The 21,358-nt window shown below is 44.5% G+C and overlaps 1 protein-coding gene across 2 annotated transcripts in view; it reads right to left on the bottom strand.

Annotated features, from left to right (window-relative positions):
- Positions 1 to 17,647, bottom strand: part of EPRS1 (glutamyl-prolyl-tRNA synthetase 1) — a 1,308,133-nt gene extending 1,290,486 nt beyond the window's left edge. For both annotated transcript variants that reach the window (XM_069608586.1, XM_069608585.1), the window contains exon 1: positions 17,479 to 17,647. In XM_069608586.1, coding sequence (XP_069464687.1) covers positions 17,479 to 17,521 — 43 coding nt within the window. In that variant the 5' untranslated portion in view covers positions 17,522 to 17,647. The remainder of the gene's footprint in view (positions 1 to 17,478) is intronic.
- Positions 17,648 to 21,358: the final 3,711 nt, after the last annotated feature.

Consider the following 21,358-nt stretch of genomic DNA (forward strand, 5'->3'; position numbering starts at 1 on the left):
CAATGAAAGCGAATGAGAGGCGTTTGTGGTCATGGAAGCGTACACCGAGTTGAGGGAACCTAAAGCTGCTACACTATTGGATGTCAACGGTGGGAGTGGTGGAGGCACGACGATACAAATCACTTGCCTCGTGACCACGACAAAGCGGTTATCATGGGCCCTTACAGTGGTATGATACACATTAAGACAGGTATAGGTATCGCCACCATGCATCCAGGTTCTCGCACCATATGCCAGGTATTGCCATTACACAGCCCAGAAACACAACCACATACCAGTTTGCCATCACATATCCTGGTGCTCATATGTCACATTCCCAGTTACTTCCACTACATGGCAGGTATAACCTTCAGATGCTACGTCCAAGCACTAGGTGCCAGTATAAAGCACAGTACTCGCACCATTTGCCCAGAATTGCTTTCAAACAGCCAGAAACACACACGATTCAATATGCCCTGGCTTACCTCTCGTTTCAAAGTTTTTGAAACATAAGCCCAGAGACTCATATGGCCAGATAGGCCCCTGTACACCACCATGCACTGTAATGCCAGGTAGTGTTAGGCAGAATGCAATATTTCTTTGGAGGGGTTGTGGGGGTGTCCCATTTCAGGCGTCTCGCTAAGCTTTTTGTTTTTTCTAGATCACGGACCTAATCTTTGTTGTCAGATAAGACTTCTACTGAAGGCCCTTTGTCACAACAATCCTTTTACATATGTTGTCCTATGGTAGCCCATATGGCTTACAAGAGATGGGATTTTCAAGAACCCCATTTTGTTCCTATCCTGCTCATATCACCCTACAATTGTTTAGTGGTGTAGGAGGATGGCAGCTTTATGTTAGTTCAGTTTTCACCAGGGGAAATTATTTTAAAATGTATGAAGCTCACTAGCAGCCCGGGGGCATCGAGGCAAATGTCTTAGTTACATGGTACAACGATAGCTACTGGTTACAAAGAGCGTAGCAGTAAAGAGCAGACTGGACACTTATCATATATTTACCATCTTAGTATCCAAATGTACAAAGATGAAAGGCAATGGGGTACATATGCCTTTTTCAGTACTACTCCTAGCAATCGTTTTGGGCCATACCGTGATATGAGGGAACCACAATGCAGACCAAAAATGGCCACTGTAAACACATGGGCCCGCTGAGCCCAGCCCTACACCCTCTGTAGTGCTGTGGATTGTCTATGACTGATTCTTTGTCCCAGCTAGCCTAAATCCACAAACCGTGTGGGCAGGTCAGAGTATTTGGCAGCTGTTAGGCCTATCAGATTAGAGAACACAGTCAAAAACTACCCTTGTCATTAACGCATGGGAGGTCACCCTGTGTTGGCAGTGAAACTAGATTAGTATATACTAGCTCATTAAGATTCCCCAGGAGTAGAGATGTCTCAAAACAAAGTTTAATTTCTTACATAGACACCACATTTAAGAATACATATGTGCCTTAAGTGGCACGTGGGGTATGCGTAACACAAATACGGTATGCATATCCGTGGGTTATTAGGCAAGTGTAAAGTGACTGTCATTTCATGTACTGCTGCATCAACTAGAAATACGAAATCATTGTCATCGTCAGGACGTTGATTCTGATGTAGAATATGTTGAACAAAGTATGACGTGCATCTAAATTAGTATGGAGGCGTCATGGTATGGAGTTGTTTGTGGTTGGCCGGCTGTCGTTTGTGCAGGTGGCGTTGTTTCAGTCTGTGACATCAGACTCCGATATCTGGGACCTGATGGATGGAGTCCAGCGGTGAGGTAACTATCCAGGAATAACCCGGTGGGTCTTCAGATAAAGGACAACACAGTGTCTCGTCTAGATAAGGTAGACGAGACACCACGTTATCCTGGAGATACAGCTCTCCTCGCTTCAAGTGGCACATCTGGGTATTGCTGCTAAGTACAAGGAAGAGCCAACACATTTTATACCCATGTCTATGACTCCAAAAAGCCATTACTCAACTGGACCTTTCGTCGATGAAACTACATACGGTAAGCACAACAGCCCTGCCCATCACAAAACAAAGTTGCAATTGACCAATCAAAGAATAAAGCAAATATGGAATGGACCAATCTGAAGCCTGTAAGCTTGTCAAAGCAGCTGACAAGCTCCATGTATGCAACAGACCTGCAAAGAGTTCAATCTCTCCCACAGACCTAAACATACTAACTTACTAGAAAGGGTCAAGTGCTCGAATGTTGGCTGCAGGGAAAATACTTTTCCGGCACCTCGCTACTGGAGCAGAGGTCCAACAAAGTTAGAGGATTAACAGAAAGAAATGGTTATTACTTTGTGAAATAAAATCTAATGATAGGGTAATGGAAAGCTGCTGCACGGTCAATAGCCCTCACCAGGAAATCTGCACCCCCCTGTGTTACAGAAGGCCATGTGAAATCCAGCATACTTAGCAACGTGACCAGGAGAGATAGAAGAGGGCGCCTAATACGCAATAAAACTGCTCTGATCCCCCCAACCTTTACCTTGGCCAATTGCCCGGGGAGCCCCACCGACCGGCCTCCACCTGCGTTAATATGGCTGTACCATGGATGCAGACCTCTCTCTCCAAACACATCAACCCTGTATCCAGAACCTGTCACTTCCACATCCTAAAACAAATCTTTCCCTTCCTCTCCTACCCTGAGAGTGTCTCGGCAATACTGACCACTAGCGTCTCCTGCCTAGACTGCACCACCTATCTCAGTGTCCCAGCAGGCTAGCTCATGAAACTCCAACAAATCCAAAATGCAGTAACTCCTTGCCCTCTCTCCCAGGGAAGACATCACTCCCACACTGACTATTGCACTGGCTCCCCGTTAGCCTAAGCGCAACCTCAAAGCCATGTGCATCACACACTGGGCCCTCCATAATACCGGACCAAGGTTCCTCAGAAAACAAAATCATCCACTAACAAACCTCCAAGAAACCTCAGATTGGTCTCGGCTCTTCTCCTCGCTATTCCCCCTTACCACTCCACAAGAGTTGGCGGCTCGGCTTTCTCCATCAGAGCTCCCACCACCTAGGACACTCTTCCTCTGCACATCAGCCGCACCGAAAACTACCTTTCCTTCAATGTAGTCCTCAAAACCTGGCTATTTGCTGCATTATCCTGAAACCCCTCCCTAAAAATGTCCAATTCCCAACCCGAATTTAGAAACCCTCAGCACCTGGCGGCGCTGGCCGCTTTTGCAGTGGCCCAGACCCCACAAAACTTCATGCTTCAATCATGACCCTGGTTTCCCACAAGCACCACCAGCTGAATCACAGCACTTCATATATGAAATGTCACAGGAATGATGAGTCATTGCACCTGGCATGTACAGGAAAACAAGAAAATCTCACTCACAGTGGTTGTGATAGAATCACCTACATCGCAATCGGACAGATTGGGATGCACTGCAGAGAATTGTCATGGAAGGATGTGAACCCTGGCCTTGTCGCACAGCAGTAGGCCAGGTGGGGGTCCCTCGTGCAATACTCCAGGAAGGCTATCAAAAACCAGCCCCGGAATCGCTCTGGAAGGACTTGATTGATGGGCTGGTATTGTGCATGTATGAACTATAGGATTGGCCGCCCATGTTAAAAGGTAACAACTGAAAATGTTCATTAAGCGCACGATATCTGGGTAGACTCATGCTATCCGCCTAGAAGAACCTGGTAGTACAACCTGTGCGCCCCTTGTTGCAAATAGTTGGAGCACAGACTGTCGCCGTTTTATCGCAGCAACAAGAATCCAATTACCTGACTGGGAGCACAAACAGCAAATCACCACCAAACAAACAAACCACTGAACACTGCTAGGTACCTATAATGCACTACTCCAGTGGACACAGGCCCCAGACATCAGAAAACAGCAAGAATTATGACAGAATTCAGACGTGCTGTTCACATAATTCTCCGTCTTCTTCCCCAGACTACATATCAACACCTCCGACATCAGAATGCAGCACAGACCTATGACAAATTCGGGCACGCTGAGCACATAGCGAGTCTCTAGCACCCACGCCATCTCCCAACTCCTCTCAGCACCCATCCACATGCCTGACTGCATGGGTTGCTCTCTAACCGAGCCTGACCAACCCTGCCAAGCTTTATTCGCTGAAACGCTCACACGCACCCTAATCTTGCTCCATGATCTATAACACTCTGGACTTCGGTCCACCAAGGGCATTCCCACTACCAGCATATTGAGACTATAATAATGGTAAAAGGCGCTATATAAATGACAAGTACAAATACAATTAACTAAGGCAGGCAGACCCACGTATGAGAAAGTGGTGGGGCTTGAGATACCTTTTTGTGTTTACTCACCTCGCAGGGTTCGAAATCTAGGGGAGCTGAGAGCTATTTAGCTCCTGCTTTTACCATAGTAGAGCCTGGTTAGCTTGAACCAACAGCTACAAGGAACTAATTTTGGCTCATAGAGCCAACTGGTGCCTTCCAAACATGTAAATGTGACATTAACTGAGTATTTGAGAAAGTTAATAAAGAATAATTAGAACCCATCTAATACACCTTTAAACACAATAGCTCATACAAAATTGACAAAAAGTTAAAAGGAGCATCTCTGGTACCTCCGGGTTCCCCTGTGGTAGCTCCTGCCTATACAGTGATGTCCGACACCCATGAACTGGTTTTTTGCTCGTGAAATCTCAATTTTGAACCCTGACCTGTAACACCTACAAGGAGAAAAGAAGGGAAGGGAAGGTAGCAGTTGGCCCGTGGAACCAGGCGACGGAGAGAGCTAATGGAGGGAGGAAAGGGGGACAAGAAAGCCAGGTAAAAGAGAGGATCAACAGACCAGGTGCAGGAAGGACAGTGCAGAGGAGCATGGAAAAAGCTTTCTGAAGGAGCGTGCAAGGTGTGGTATTGGTTAGTGAGAGAAAGTGCTACATGGGTGAGAGTGAACGGGGAAGAGAGTGAGACTAGTAAGAGAAGGCAGTGAATGCATTAGTAACTGGATGAGTGAAATGAAGGTGAATGTGGGAGAAGGTGTGGGTGGAGAGGAGTAGTGAGGAAAGGCGAGCAGAAAGAGCGAGATATAGAAAGAGGACATCAGAGATTGAGATGAGAACAGTAAGAGAGCGATAAAGGAAAGTGGCCGAAAGAAGGGGAGAAAAGTCGAGAAAATGGAGAGGAACAATAGATCAGGGCAAGGAATACACAGGTGTGAAAGGCATAGACCAAGTGGGGCCTGAGTGCTTGAAAGGCACTTCTTCTGACCCAAAACAAGAGAAACAGAAAGGGTAGGAAGAAGCCACTAGGTGAGACAATTTAGGTGGTTTTATTTGACGAATCGTAAACTATCTTCGTCGAGAGTTGGTGTGTTCTTGTGACAGAGAACAATATTCAAAGACTGGTTTCTGCTGCTTATGTATCTAATTCAGCAGCTTATACAAAACTCCCAACAATATAAAAACGTAATCACCAGCGTTTCTGACTGGTCTTAAAAAGGAAAAAAAAAATAAAGTCACCCCGGTTCATATATTTTGCTAAACGTGTCAAACACTTGGTACAAATCGTCCAGAAGTCAAAAGCAACCATTCAAGATGTACTCTCAATGAAGATGATCTTTGTTGAGAAGAATTGTAAAAATAGTAAAACAAACATGCTCTTCAAATTCGAGACAACAAATAAGAAGGACAAATCACATGATTATATTTGGAAAAGAGGAAATACCATTGGGTGGGACAGATAATAGATGGTTCAGTTTTCTTGTTGGCATCATATCATTTACATCGAATGTATCAAATCAACATAAATATAAGCAAAATGCTAATACAAAAACTAAAAAAAAGATACAAGATACCACATCAATAATATATAGCTTCCCACATATTTTACCTAGTCACCTAAACTAAATTGCAGTTTCCCCACCATGCCTTCACTGATTTAAATACTGTAAATAAAAAATATAGAAAAATGCATCTTGCCCACCACCTCTACATAGTTGCAATTTTGTGTGAAATCACCATCAGAGACTAATTTCTGCATTAATACACATCTGGTCTTCGCCCATAGGCATGTTACCCACAATGTAGACAGGAATCCATTGTTTGCCTCAGTTCATTTACTCATAAGGCTTTTCAGAAATATATTTTCTTTGGATCAAGAGCTAGGGTAAGAACGGCTCCATTTCTCCTTTGGGGCTCTCTTTCTCTCTTTTGTGAGGACTCATTACTAACAATGTCTTTAAATTAACCTTTGCCACATGGGTGAAATTTTCATTTCTGAATCAACTTTATAGCACGGACTGGTTACAGTTGAGTTCTCTCACTGTTAGGTTTTCGGTGGCTATTGGTGACAAGTCAAGTCTAGCCTGATGTCACATATCAGGGCACAGTACTTCTCTAATCTCACATACTAGAGTACAATACTCTTAATTTTATTAATCCAATACAGAACAAGTAATAAAATATGGTATAGATGGTTACAGGACCTTATGTGTCGTTTTCTTTTCCTTTTTATTGTGTTTTTCATTTTAATCTGCCGATTCAAATTGATTGATTGCCCTGCCTTCAACCTGAACTGTGGTATGTTTGGTTTCGATGATTTTTGTTACTCATTTATTATTACAATGCACAATATTTGTGGGTCTATTATCTCAAATGTTGTATGGTACAAATTGCAACTTGATGACTGTTTCAATATGATGGATCAATTCATGTCTTTTTATTATCTACCATTTTGATAATTACAGCCATGAAAACGACCAGTGTGTCGAAACACATGTCGGCTGTTCGCGATTTGAAATAAATTATATGATCTTTTGAATTTAAGAACTTTAGTAATATTGTTATATACAGTTATACCCTTTTACGCAATTCAACTTAGAGCGCGAATCACCTTCCCACATCCATAATCTTATGTTACCCACAAACCCTGTTTTAAAAAATATATATATTTTAATAGGCAGCAAACGATTATGTATTGTACACTCCCAAAACAATGTTCCGTAAATTACTTCTGAGTATGATTGAGAACAAATGACACAACGTTTCTATATTATCCTTCACCGGACAAAGTTCACATAGGCTTAACTTCTTATATCAACCTCTATAGCTTCCCACACCAAAGGTGGTTAGTTGATAACACTTCACATGCAGCGTCTTTTTACACAAATCCAAAAATTGACTCTTGGATTGATGCATTGCACAATGTCAGTTTTATTCCATGCTTTTTATTAAACAAGTGCATTCGATACAAAGTGCAAACAAACAGCCCGCTCGTGTTTCACACCAAATCAGTTCTTTCTCAAGGCAATCAATTTGGTGTTGATTGCGCTTTAAAACCACAGCAATGTGTGCAAAGTTCCCGAAATAAATAGTAGCAGTATGATTGCTGGGACGTTAGGAATGACTGTTACATAGAAGTGGCTCCTATGTTCCAAATAATTAATCTTCTCCCTCATCTTTTCTCGCCTCTTCTATTATTCTTCCCTCTTCCTTGGTCTCCCCGCCTCCCACCTTGCCCCCCTCAAATCCCTTTAACACTCTGCAATCCATACCCTCTGCCTTCTCTCTCTCCCCTGGACTCCATCTCCAACTCACTATCTAACCTAGGCTGGCTTCCTTTCCACTCCCAACTTAAATTTCACTTCCTCTGTCTGGTCTTTAAATCTCCTCTCTCATTCCATACTTCCTCTTGCTCCCTTCGCTCCGCGGATCTCTTTTTACTTTCTGTTCCCCCACCCCCTTGTGCCTCTTCTCGGTTCTGCTCCTTGCCCCTTTACACTGGAACTCCCTGCCTCTTTCTATCCGCTTTATCCCTACCTATGCTTCCTTCCGTTCCTCCTTGAAATCAGTCCTTCATTCCCCTCCGACATCCTATTCCCCCTTTTTTTACCCTTTCTCTCTCTGCCACTCTAGTAGCACCATCTTAGTTCTATTAATCGTCCCCCTTCTTTCCTATGACCTCTCTTCCTACTACTCACTTTACTCCCTACTCTCTCTCCCTCATGCTTCCTTTCCCATCCCCCTCCTCCCCTCCTTCTACTTATATGCAAATTGTTCTACATACTGTTTTTTGGTTTGACTCATGTATATGGTTTGCTTCTACTGTTCCATGTATTCTTGTTGTTAAACTGTAAAGCGCCTTGAATTAAGGCGCTAGATAAATACAATATACAAATTACAGATAGGAGGGCCACAACATTTATGCAACAGACATAAGTCTCTTCCCTTCGTTTATCCCATTCAAAGACTCATCTACATCCAACCTTAAAAGCACTCCCTCACCTCTATTTTAAATGCTTTATGTATGACAATTGTATAGTTATTTGCAGAATATGTAGCATAGGGAAAAAATTGACCCAATGGTCTTTTTCCATCTTACCTGGGTGAATGGCATTTTGTATATTAATTGTGGGTTTCCTTTTGGCAGTCAAATGTTAACCTCAATAAGGCCACAACAGTACAGTGCTGTGGCAGATAGCAACTGTTGTAAATCGTTCCTATTAGCTCAAAGAAGTCACATTGATAAATGAAAATAATGGGTAAGCCTTTCAAGTTTCAAACTACTAGCCAGGCATAAATAGTTACTCACCCTCTAAGTTCTCCACATGCACGCAGCACACCATCTCACTCGCTAAGAGTCAATCATCACTCGCCCATGGCTAGAGGCGAGTGCACATTTTGTGGGCTGAATAAATAGTTATCCCATAGCTTGTTTTGCTAACCTATTTAGCCAACTACACACAGAAGAGGGGTGCTGATGGGGAGCAATGGAAAAGCATGGTGATATTATACAGAGGAAACAGATAATAATTTCCTGAGGGGGATGGGACATGTTCAATATAGGGGTGTACCGAATAATAGATTGGAGTATTCAGCCAAAAAGTTGGACAAGTATTCCACCATAGCCAAATAGTTGCCTTTTTAATAAAGTTATGTAATCAAGGAAAACACTTTGTAAATTAAAAACATCCTTTAAAATATGCATATCCAGCTTTTATTGCATTTCTTTTCTGGTCTATGGAAGATGTTTGTGTAAACCATGAAAGGAATGCATTATAAACTGTTCAATAACAGCAGCGTTTTTATTTGTGTGCATTCATAGGTGTTGCTTGTTGGCCAGGGCCCAAGTAACAAAGACAAGCCCAATAGTATAGTATATAGGTATGCAATAAATGTGAGGGGAGACTGGCATGCGTCTACTTGTACTTTCAAATGTTTGACCTGCTCTTTTTTAGCCTTCTGGCTTCAGCAATTAGCACTTTGCTGACGTGTTACTGAATACACAATTTTGGGACCCTAAAGCCATGCTTTCTACCTGTGGTACTGAGTGGAGATGAAGCATTTAAAACATGTGTTCCATTAATAGATAGCATTTGTCTTTCTTTTTCGGGTGAGGTATTTTTGTGGAATGATAAAGAACTACCTCCTCCTCCTCCTCCATCATACCCGACTGCTATTCAGGCATGGTGCTCCACCAATGAACAGAGATCCATCCCATTGGGACGCCTGCTCCTCCTTCCCTCTCCCCCCCCCCCCAACTCTCTGGCCAGACTCCTTAGTTCCCCTCCCTTCACCCACTTGCAGGGTTCGAAATTGAGGGGAGCTGGGAGCCATTTAGCTCCCGCTTCTAGCATAGTAGAGCCTGGTAAGCTTGAAACCAACGGCTAGCAGGAGCTACATTTGGCTCCTTGGGCCAACTGGTGCCTTCCAAACAAGTACATAGTATTTGAGAATGTTAATGAAGCACTAACACCAGAGTAAGAGGGCATTACCATTAGGTTCTATTGCTATTAGTACCCTGGCACGCCGTAGGTGCCGGCCTCCCACTGCAAGGAGACTTGGAGCAGGCTCTTACTCTGTGTGGTAAGGACCCTGTTCCAAGCATCCTCATTGGCTGGGAGGCCACCACCCCCACCTTACCGGGTACTAATAAAGAAAAATTAGAACGCATCTAATACACATTTAAACACAATGGTTCTTACCAAATAGACAAAAAGCCAAAGGAGCATCTCTGATAGCTCCTGGATCCCCTGCGGTAGCTCCTGCCTACAGGGCGATGCCGACACCCAGGAGCTGGTTTTAGCTCCTGGTCATTGAATCTCAATATTGAACGCTGCACTTGTGAGGCAAAAAACCTTGGGATCATCTTTGGCTCCTCCCTTTCTCTCCACACATCATGGACCTTGCCAAGAAGTCCAACTTTCAGTTGCATCTTCTCAGGGGTATTCTACCTTTCCTTGCCTTCCTCCAGAAGCTTAACGTACACAGCCCTGGTTCTCTCTAGGCTAGATTAAAGCAACAGCCGCTTCCTCAATATGCCCCTTTCCTCCTTTCGCCCCCTTCAACTAATCCAGAATAGGACAACAAGATTTATCCTTGGCCTCAAACCCAGGGAGCACATCTCTTCAGCCCTAAAAACTCTCCACTGGCTCCCGGTGATCACAAGGATCAGATTCAAGACCCTTTGCATCATCCACAAGGCTGTCTGAGGGTCTGGGCCCTCCTTACATCCAGCGTTCCCTCTCTAAATCCCTTCCTGCCAGAGTCCTTCAGTCCTCTGGCTCCAACTCTCTGCAGGTCAAATGTTTCTCCAAGCAGAGAGTGGGAGGTAGATAACATTTCCTCTGCTGGCTCCTCCCTCTGGAACGGCCTCCCCCCTCGCCCTCCCATGCCAATTCTCCCTCTGCTGCTGTGACTGGGTCCTAGTCCCTTCAGAGTCATACAGGGGCCAGACCACCGGCTACCAGTCACCCAGCATCCTTTGCCAGCGCTTACCCTCAGGCTCCCTTTCCTGGACTAACCCAAATTGGTCCACCCTGTCCACCACACTCCTTCCCCTTCCCCCCTTCTTCCCCTGGCACTTGCCGCCTTGGCCTTCCCAGCACTTACCCGCCCCCACCCTTGGGGGCACCCTACTCTTGCACTTCTCCCTCTACCCTCTCACCCCCTTGAATTTACCACCTTGTCATGCACTTGCAGGTAGGACTGTCGCAAGGCCAATATAACTGTTTGTTGTTCTACTTTTGTGATTCGCATGTCCCCCGCCCCCCAATCTTGTGGCACCTGGAAACACTTGTGTATAGGCGCCATACAAATGTCCAAAAAAATAAAACACCAGACAAAAATATATAGGGAATGCAGAGTCCTCCAGGGTTCTCGACTGGCTATATAGGGAAGGGACAGTGCTGATTTTCAGATCTTTAATTGGCATGTGCATGTTTAATTTACTTATTTGTTTCACTTGTACATCAATTTAGTCCAATGTTTCTAACTTGTAAACGTGTAATCTCCTAATTGTGTTATATTGTATTTCTATAGCGCTTTATGTCCAATTGGTATGATCTCAAAGCGCTGTGGGTCGAACGCCCCCTGGGACCGTGGTCCAGATCAGTTGAAAGAGTAGTGTAGCATATGGTGCTTGGGTGCACTTGGAATGTGGCAGCCAGAGTGGCTTTCGCGGGTTGGCTGCATTCTAATGCCAAGTGTGGTACGGTGGATGTGAGAGACTAGTGTAATGTGCGCAACAAGGAGGGTGATCTCTGAGTCTGCATTCTCGCTGCCGTGAAGGAATGTTTAAGAGATTATGTGTGCCGCTAGGCTGATTATTATTTTATTTTTTTTATTCGGGGGGTATAGATGTGTTATGTTTGTTGGTGTAAAGAGAAGAGTGAGCATAATGGTATGAATGAGTGGCTGTGGTATCAGTGGGTGGGTCCTGGCCGGAGAGGGTATGATTAGTATTTTGGATGGGCCGACCTTTTCAAAACGTTCTGTGGTTGGACTTGAGGACCCATTTTCAGGGTCCCGATAGGGGTTTGGAGTTGGGTTGTTGGGTGCTTATTGGGATATTGGCTGTGATGTTTTGTTTGTGGGAACTGATTCTCACAGAACAATGGCCATAAGGGGATTGGTATATGGCCATGAGCGGACCTTTCATGGATTTGGGAAAAGCGATGCTTCTACCGATTTACGGAAGCACATGTAGTCCTGGTTGTGCCGAATATGAGGGGATTACAAATTCCATAGAGTTGGTGCAAGGGTAGAGTAAGCTGATCCTCCAAGTCTGACAGAATCATAAATCGGAGGGCCGGGCTTGACCTTAGGCGGCGTGTTGGGCAGTAGCATATAGTCTTCTCTTGGAGGTATAATGGCCCGCCCTTGTGCACTGCTCGGTGGGTGATGCACAGGATTTTGAAGGGGACCCTTCATCCAATAGGTAGCCAGTGGAGGATGTGGAGAGCAGGTAAGATGTGGTCCCTTTATCCCAGTGCAAGGAGTAAATCTGCTGCATTTTGGACTTTGGACTCTTTGGGGTTTGTTCATTTGGTATGACGGGGCACCCACGTACATGGAGTTTGCATAGTTCAATCTGCACAGGACGATTGACATAATCGAGGTCAATCTGTTGGGGAAGGAAAGATAAGGGAAGATGTGTCTTAGAAGCCTGAGGTGTTAGTGACAGGATTTGGATACATGGTTGATCTGGTGGCACAGGGTTAGGTCTGACTCCAATAGGCAGCCAAGGATTTTGACTGTGTTGGAGGTGGCGGGGCGCCGAGGGAGGCAGGCGATGGAAGTGGTGGCGGGAATAGAACTGTGTTGCCACATATCATGATCTCAGATTTCCCTGGGTTGAGAAGGAGGTGGTTTCTAGACATCGATAGGTCTAGATCTTTGAGGAAAGCTGCTAGGTCAGAGGGGTGATAAGAGCTTGTCAGGATGATTTGGGTGTCGTCAGCATAATTATAACAGGTGAGGTTGTGCGAGCAGATGATTGCTCATGTAGAGGTTGAAAAGGAGCAAAGAGGCAAGCGCCCTGCTGTACTCATTCAGTGGTCGAGCTGAAGAGGCAAAAGGGTTGAGGATAGAGATTTGTTTCCTGTTGAATATCAAGTCTCAGATTCCAAGTGCGGGGAGCAAGTCGAGGAGGACTACGTGATCAAGGAGAACTATAGACAGCGCATATTTCATAGTCTGCCGTGACCTTGAGGTTGTCAGAGATCGAGATCAGTGTGGTTTCAGTTCCATGGCGAGGCCTGAAGCCAGACTGTGAGGGTCTAGCAAGTTGTTGGATTCTGCAAAAAGGTTGAGTTGAAAGTAGGCAGAGCGGTCAATGAGTCGCCAGGAATCTGGTGTTGGAGATGGGCCTGTAATTGGAAGGCTGAAGGGGGTCGAGACCTGTCTTTTTTAGAAGGGGTTTGAGGTGCGCTATTTTGAAGGGGTCTGGAACGGAGCCAGAGGTGAAGGAGTGATTCTAGCCTGTTCTCCTGCACAGGTGGAGAAGATTTATTTTAGGAGGGAGGCGGGGCAAGGGGCACCTGGAGGGTCTGCTGCTGGACAGTAGTTTATGGAATTCCATAATCGGCTTGAAGGAGTTGAAGGTCGGCGCTGGGGGAGGGGGAGTGGGTGATAAGCGCCAGGTTTGGGCAGGAGGGTGAGGATAGGGTGTTGCCATCATGTCTAGTGGTGTTCTTTAGAAGTGATGGGAGAGCGTGTTGCACAGCACTTGCATGGGGTAGGTAGGGGCAGTGGTGCAACTGGAGGTTCACGAATTCCGAGATGATCCTGTGGAGCTCTTTACAACTTTTGCAGCAGTTCAGTATTCTTTTATTATATTTATTGGGGGCTTTTCGGATCTCGCATTTGTAGTTACGGTGATTGAGGGCGAGCAGTGATGTGCTAAGGGGGTTTTTGATGTTCGCCATATGCGCTTGAGGGAGCGGATATGGGTTTTGGCGGTCCTATTTTGATGATCATATTTTACAAATAGCCCTCTTTTTTAACTCTCTAACGTTGGGAGGAATATTTCTACTGCCACAGACTGGTGTATTTTGGTGAAAAATAAAATATAGCCACATTCTTCAGTAAAATCTATCGTCAACTAAACTTCAAATCCATAAAAACAATCACAGATTATAAAAGCATACATGTGTATATATATTCCCTCATAACAGACAAAATTGAAAAACAATCAGCTTCACATAAATACAAAATTCTCCCAATTCCTCTCCGTTAGACAGAGTGTACACATACCCTATTCAATGTAGGTATACCAGACCACACGTCATCTATAATAGGCTTTTTTGGACAGCTATGAACCCCTACTAGGGATGATTGAGTACAATACTTAAAATACAAAGTGTGAAAACACAGAACAGGAATATAATCACCAATCTGCACCGCTGCTCCTATAGAAGGACTTTGCAGATCGCTTTATTCACCAAAATAATCTCTAACATCTATCTCTTTTACTCAATTCAAAGGGACTCAGACTCATTTTGGCAAAATGAGCAAGTTGGAGGGCAGGAATTGTAACCCATGTTGCGATACTACAAGCACATGTCTGCCGCAGGCACACATCTCACTGAATCATCTTACTTGCTTTATAACCTTGGCCTGCAAGCTGAATACAATTCTTTGCTGCACACTACCTCCTGAGCTATTTTAATGTGGGTTTACAATGTACTGGGATTGCTGCAATAGCTAGAGTAATCCACTTAATTACATTATTTGATTGGGGAATAGGAAACTGTAACTTTCAGATTTCTCACAGGGCTCACCAGCAAATCAATAAGCGCCTAAAGAAAAATATTTTTCCAATAGTGACTTCCTAAACTATTTTTCAAAGCTCAGTGGTGTTCAACAAATACAGGGGAGACCAGAGATACAATCAAAATATTGAGAGTTTTTCTTCAGCTCACCCCTGCACAGCAAACCACCAGATTAAAGTCAGGCTGTCCAGCGCATGCAGGGCAGGGACTTGGTTCGCACTTTCACATCTCTGCTCTACCTGAACTCAATTAAAAAAGTGACAGCAGCATTTGTTTAATGATTTAAAGGATAAACATGACATGCCTCAAGGATTCCAGACACACAGTTAAAGCCGTTCTTAATGTATTTTGTATGGGGGACTATTCAGCTTTGAGTGATAATTAAGAGTGATACGATATCTAATGTCAGCCTGAAATTGACCGAATGCTTACTGAAAACCCAATTCTGGTACACCCCTAGGTTCCATGCCCTTACCCAAATGGGGGAGGGGGAGGAATTTGGACTAACTGGGTAGAACAGGTGTCTTGAGCATGGGGTGGTGCAAGGTCGGTAGTGGATCCACTATGAAAAGAAAGAGGGCGCACCACCTATGCATCAGATAATACTTCATACAAGAGGAAAGCTGGCCAACGTGTTTGGGCATATGAAGCGTGGGCACGAGAGATTGATCATTTCACTCATGCAAGGGGAATGGTGGCACCAGCATACAGGGCAGTTTATAGCCAACTTGGTGCCCAGGGCGAAACACCAGAATGCCCCCACCCGCACCCCTACCACCGACTGTCACACATTACTCCCAATCTACACCTCTCGTTACTCCCAAACTAAACCACTGTGTGGTGCGACAAAACCCCTCAATATGATAAATAATTGCTATATAAATGAAGCTGGTTTCATTACATTGTAATGCAAGTACTTTACAGAAGAATTCTAATGTGAAAACAGCTGTTGCTGCTGCTGAAGTAAATGGTTTTTCTGTCACCTGCTCCTAGGGAAGGCCTTACCTGAATGCAGTTTCAAACTGTCTGTACTAGCACACTGCGATTTGCATGGCTTGGTGCTCACATCACTGTTCACAACACTCAACCCAACATTAAAATGTTTGTAACCATGAACCATACATAGTCATTAGGACAGTTTAAGTTTTTGGATGCGAGTACAAAATGGCTGCAACATCAACATTGAAATGGGGTACAAGGGCTCTTTTGCTTCTTGTTTCTGAAGAATTTTAGAAGAAGGGCTGGGTCTCAGTGTGGGCATGCCCAACCCCCAATACAGAAACATCTTTTGGGAATTATATCTATAGATAGGACAGGATACTGTAGAAGAGAGACCCAATAAAAAATGCACAGAAAGGCTCCACAGAAAGGATTGTACCTCTTACAAACTTTAGCCTGATAAGTAATAAGCAGATGAAGCATTTTAAACAAAACCGGCTTCTAATGCATGTTAAAGGGTCCCCAGTTCTCAGCCACTATCTCCTCTCTATTATGTAGGCCTCTATTATGTAGGCCTCAGGGGTTATTTTGGCAAAAAAGAGCAGGTCCATGCTTTATCTAACGGAGCTGACATTAGCATCTCTTATTAGTGCTGGTCTGCTGCCAGTGAAAATCATGGTGTGGCAGTGTAGAAAGGGCGTTTGACCTAGTGTATGTACAATTTGAGGAAACTTCTTTGATTGCTTTGTGTAATCAAGTGTGGGCACACTCATCAGAGCCACATACACAAAACGTGTAAGTATGCTATTGTATGAACATTGGGCACAACAGACAAAAACAGGCATATGTGCTGTTACATACGGGAGCACCACATAGACGCCACCACATAGACACCATTAACCAAGACGGTGGTGGTTTGTGCACAGCACAAAATACTGCCGCACACACTGCATTGATTTGCCATGGACTACTGTCTGCATGGTTACACAATGAACTCTACTTTCCTAATCAAGGTGCCAAGTGACATTGAGTTGCCATCTGGTGTGCACGCAGTGGCTGGCTTGTTTAAAAAAGTAAAAGACCTTTGATGCTTTTAGTCCACATCCGAAAGCAGCCAATAGAAACTTAAGCAAGAAAAGTACAGTTAACCTTCCCAGGGATGCGCCATATATAACTAAAAAGGTAATATGTAAAGAAAACACGTTGTGATGTGTCAAATAAAGAGACATGAAAATAAAGAAAATAGGTTACAACGCTTTCAGTGTGGCATGTACATTCTCTTACCATAAAGCATAGGTTTGGTCAGCTGATACTTTTGCTGGCGTGGTGAATAAAAATGCCCCATGTTCAGTTATAACTCTGAAGTGTTAAGCACATACTGTGCAAAAACATTGGTTTGTTAAATGAACCATCACTTATAAATTGCCCCACTTGAAAGGCTGTCAACACAAAGAATGAGGGGCACAGGGTGTGGGACTCCAGAGATTCTCACACGCTGCGTTTGGAATATGCATTCCTCTGCTTGCATATTCCGAACGCGTGGCAATCATATAGTAAATATGTTTTCGCGAGTAAAAGCAAACACGTAAAGAAATATCTCTGTGCTTAAAAAAAGAGGAAGATGTCAGGCATGCACGAGGGTGCGTTGCACCCTATACAGGATAGCATAGTGCACTTAGTGGGATTGGCCGGCTTAAGTACAGGAGGGAGCAAGACCGGTTCTCATGTGCTTGTGGCACACGGGCTAAACGGAAGGGTTATCTGTGCAGCTCCTCTTAGGAAGGTTGATTGACAGTGCGGACTGGCGGCGTACAAGATGAGAAGTGCACACATCCAAGCGGAAGCGGCTGGGGCGGTCAGTGCTGGCAGGCTGTTCACACAAGAGCCCGCATGCGACGCAGAGTGCCGTGCGGTGCGTGCAGCCAGCAATGTGCTCGCAGCTGGCGCATGATGCAATGCATGCTAGCGGGGGTTGCACACGCGGCGCAACTGTTTCCTCTCATTCTATGTCTACACTGGCGGATCCTCACCAAGCGGCGGTTGCTGCGGGTTGACTGTCAATGTGAGCGCCATGCTTTGCTCTGCTGTGCGGCTGATGTGCAGCTCTCCGTCAGGGGCTTCTACGCCGGCTCCTGCTGCCACGGGTTTCCTCCAACTCTAAAAGAACTCACTTCCGGGTGTCACAAGAAATAGAGTCCCCCTCACTACTGGCCTCAGCGTGACTTCCGCTTGGAGGCCGGCGAGACGTGGCTTGGATTCTGTGCTCGTTGGTCCTCCTCTCGCCTGGTAGCAGCATTAGATAGGCAGATATTTCGGGACCGCGGACAGCACCATTTAGAGCCCGACATTGATGCCTTGTCAATCATAAATCAATAGGCAAAGTCGTTAGATACAATCTAAAGCATGTTAAGAGAAAACGCTCTTAAAGTTCAGCAGTATCTGTTAACTAGAAACTGAAAAATAAAAAACAGTAGCTTCCAAGAAAACTATATGCAAAGGCAAGGTTTGGCGCTATGTTCTTCCAATTTTAAAATCGCACAAAGAGATGTATAGAACGAGGTGACGGTGGTACAGTAAAAGTACAGTTGTTAAGGAATAAAAGCACTCCTCAGAGCGTGCACGTTTTATTTTGCTGTTATGTTATATGCTTTTTGCAAGTTCCATGTCTTCTGTGGGACACTGAGTCAAACTTGTATTAGGCACACGTAAACTACTTGTGTAAATAAATGACTTCAAAAACCTTTCATTCTGGTTAATAACTGTTAGGGAGAATTCTCTTATAAGGCTAATTTCCCAAAATCTAGTGAGTCCCCCAGCAGCTTTGCTGGATTTTTGGGGTTTGTTTTTTTCTCCTGCTAAGAGTGAGACTCTTTTACTCCCACTCTTAGACATGATTTGAGGTATGTCCTTGACTTGTTATGTGCTTATGGGCTATGGGGTTTCTTTTTACTCCATAGGGTATCATCTATTTTTCTGTATGTGTGGTACACAGCTCCCTCCGTGCAGTACCACAGGGGTGTCACAGTGACCCCCAAACATAGACTCCATACCCTGGGACTGACTACTGTCTCCCAGGGCATGTAAAGTCACCATTGGCTTTACTAGTCCAAAACTGTGAACACAACCAGTACAAATCATATTGTGGAAGTACTGGTAAGGGTTAATTCGATTGCCCCAGGGTCTGTTTTCAAGGGGGCACTGTCCAGTCCCCCCTTGTCGAGTTTCTGGCTGGTGGTAGTGGTTACCACGCAAAATATTCCACCGGAATATTCTCTATGGGATTTTCACATTCATTTTAAACGCACCACTTTTTGGTGCAATGTTAAAGATACCGCTGGTTTATTTATTTAATATTAAATCACTGGTTGGGTCTTTTTGCCAGAACTCGATTCTAAAATGGCGTTTGTGTCCGTCTCTGTAACTCTGACCAAGGTCGAGCCCTTTGTTCCACTATTTTGGCGGGCTTCTCCACAGAAGCCCTCCAAATGGTGCCACTCTGTCTGGGTTCCACAGGAAGAGTGGAGGGGGGAATTGGCACCCTGGACTGCATTGCCTTAGCAACCCAAGTCGCACTCTACTCTGATTGGCCCAGTGGTGAGCTGCCCAGCTCACCACTTAGCATGTGTGATTGACAGCTAGGCTGATGAATGTTTTTTTTTGCATAAAAGCAGGGCCTTTGAGACTGGAACTTCAGAAGTCGCCACAAGACCTAAGAATCTGAAGAGGGACGAAGCTGCGCCATCTGCAACGACGACACCACCGGTGAAGCCCTGCTGCAGCCACCTCACCACTTTCCCGATGACAAGATAAGATCTTCTGCTGGACGAGTCTTCTTCCTCTGAGCTGGTGGGACCAACCAGTTCACCCTTTTTGCCTTCCAAAGACGGCCCTTGGTCGAATCGCCCGTGCCATGCACGCCAGCGGCCGGATAGCCAAGCTCACCACTTTTGACCGTGAATAAAAGGACCGCACCTTTTAATTGGGAACTCCGCGGCTGGTTTCATCCCTGTGCAGTGCAATGACTCCAGGTTCCCTCTCGATGAGATCTTCTCTCCCCCTGGTCGGAACCACAAACTTCAACCACTGCCAGGAACAACTGCCCCCGCTGGAGCTTCCTTTCTCTTTAAGGTACTGTGTCCTGCCTGGCCTCCCTTTCTACAGATTGCTAAAGGTGACCCTTAAATCCTTGGCTTCTAAACTGGGTTGGCTCCAGGCCTTCTAACTATATCTTTTGAATCACCCCAACCTCTTTTGAACACTCTGCAAAGACTTTCAGTGCACTTTAAACCGTGTGATCCTGGTCACATTTCGCTTTACTCCCTTTAAAGTGGGACTGGGCCTATGAACTTTGGCTCTACAGTATAACCTGCCTTTCTCACCTTGCTCTGAACACTTAAAAGTGTTGGGAACTGTTTTATTTCATGCTCTGCCTTTTCTCTCCTTTTGTAACCTAAACTATTGGGGGGCCATCTAGGTTAAGCGCTCACTTCTGTCTTAACAAATAGTTGTGCTTTAACCCTGAACTTGTCTGATAGTTAACAATGGAGGTGTGTATACTTACCTGACTGTGTTTTAAATTTATTTTTATTGAAAGTGCTAGTGTATTACCTAAAGTGTGTGTTAAATAAATAATTATATACTTTTTATATAAAGCTCTGGTCAGTGTTTGCTCTACTGTGTTTTGACCCTATTGTGTATACTCTGCATACTGCCCTACTCTTCTTGAGAGAAGTCTGACTGCTCAGCCACAGCTACCAGGTAAATCTGGGTGGTGCGGACTGCTACCAATTGGGTTACTGCTTACTCCTGTAGTCTTAATCTTTTTGCAGCGTGCCCCAAGGGAACTGCACAGGATTCTGCCTAACAATAACAAACCTTTACAACTTGACACACCTTTACAGTACATATAACTTATATCGCACCTCTTTAGAAATCTAATTACTGCAAATGTTAGAGGAACAGATCCCCCCCACCCCCATGAGCGTAGTCGGCCAGAGGTTGTCTGTATCAATTCTAGCTAAATCATGCACAAATGTACTGAATATTAAAATATGCTGAAACGTCAAAGCAGGGCAATGCAATAATAAATGTTTCAAATCTTCTCATGTCATGATTTCGACAGAATCTACAAACTGCCATCTGCTTTGGGAGCCTATTGTATATGCATAACATTTAATTTGTAGCAAACACTTTGAATCTAAATCGCATTAACATGTTCCGTAGTTCCCTATATGGAAATTTTATCACACAGGGCTCCGGTTGACTCGCTCTTTTCTGGATTACCCTCAAATGTGCATACAATGTTAGACTCCTCATTGAATAAATTGACGCTATCCAGTCAAGTAGCATCACTATCAATTTAATTTAACTGGGATTGTTAGCAAAAATATCCTTGCTCATGTTGTTAAAATGGATTTCTGAACTCTGACCTGGTGGGCAGAGGTTCAGGAGGCCAGCCTAGTTTCTTGGAACAGGGTAACCTTCTGGACAAGCCAGACCAATCAAGGTAGCTTGGTGGCAGTCAAGACTAGGTCTCAGGAGGGGTGAGGGTGACTGAAAGACCTCAAGGAGCACCCAGAGTAGGGGACACTTACAAATCACTCCCAGTCAAGTGTAGATATATTAAAAATACATATACATTTATTTCAAGGCCTTTGAGTTTCAACACACAAATCAAATCACAGTAATACTATTAAGCCAACACAATCCTATCTAAATACATATATACAAGACCATTTGGGTCTAAAGGGTTAATGCACGAAATGGGTCCACAACCTAAAAGGGGAAGGAAACAGGCAGTGCAAATAGTCTTTAGTCCATTCTGCATCCAACACACTCATAACTAATAGGCAGTCCAATCCCTAAGAAGAGTGGAGCTTAATAATCAAATGTACATCCAATGCCAGTGCA

Source organism: Ambystoma mexicanum, chromosome 4q, assembly GCF_040938575.1.
Source record: "Ambystoma mexicanum isolate Mex_15411 chromosome 4q, UKY_AmexF1_1, whole genome shotgun sequence".
NCBI lineage: Eukaryota > Metazoa > Chordata > Amphibia > Caudata > Ambystomatidae > Ambystoma > Ambystoma mexicanum.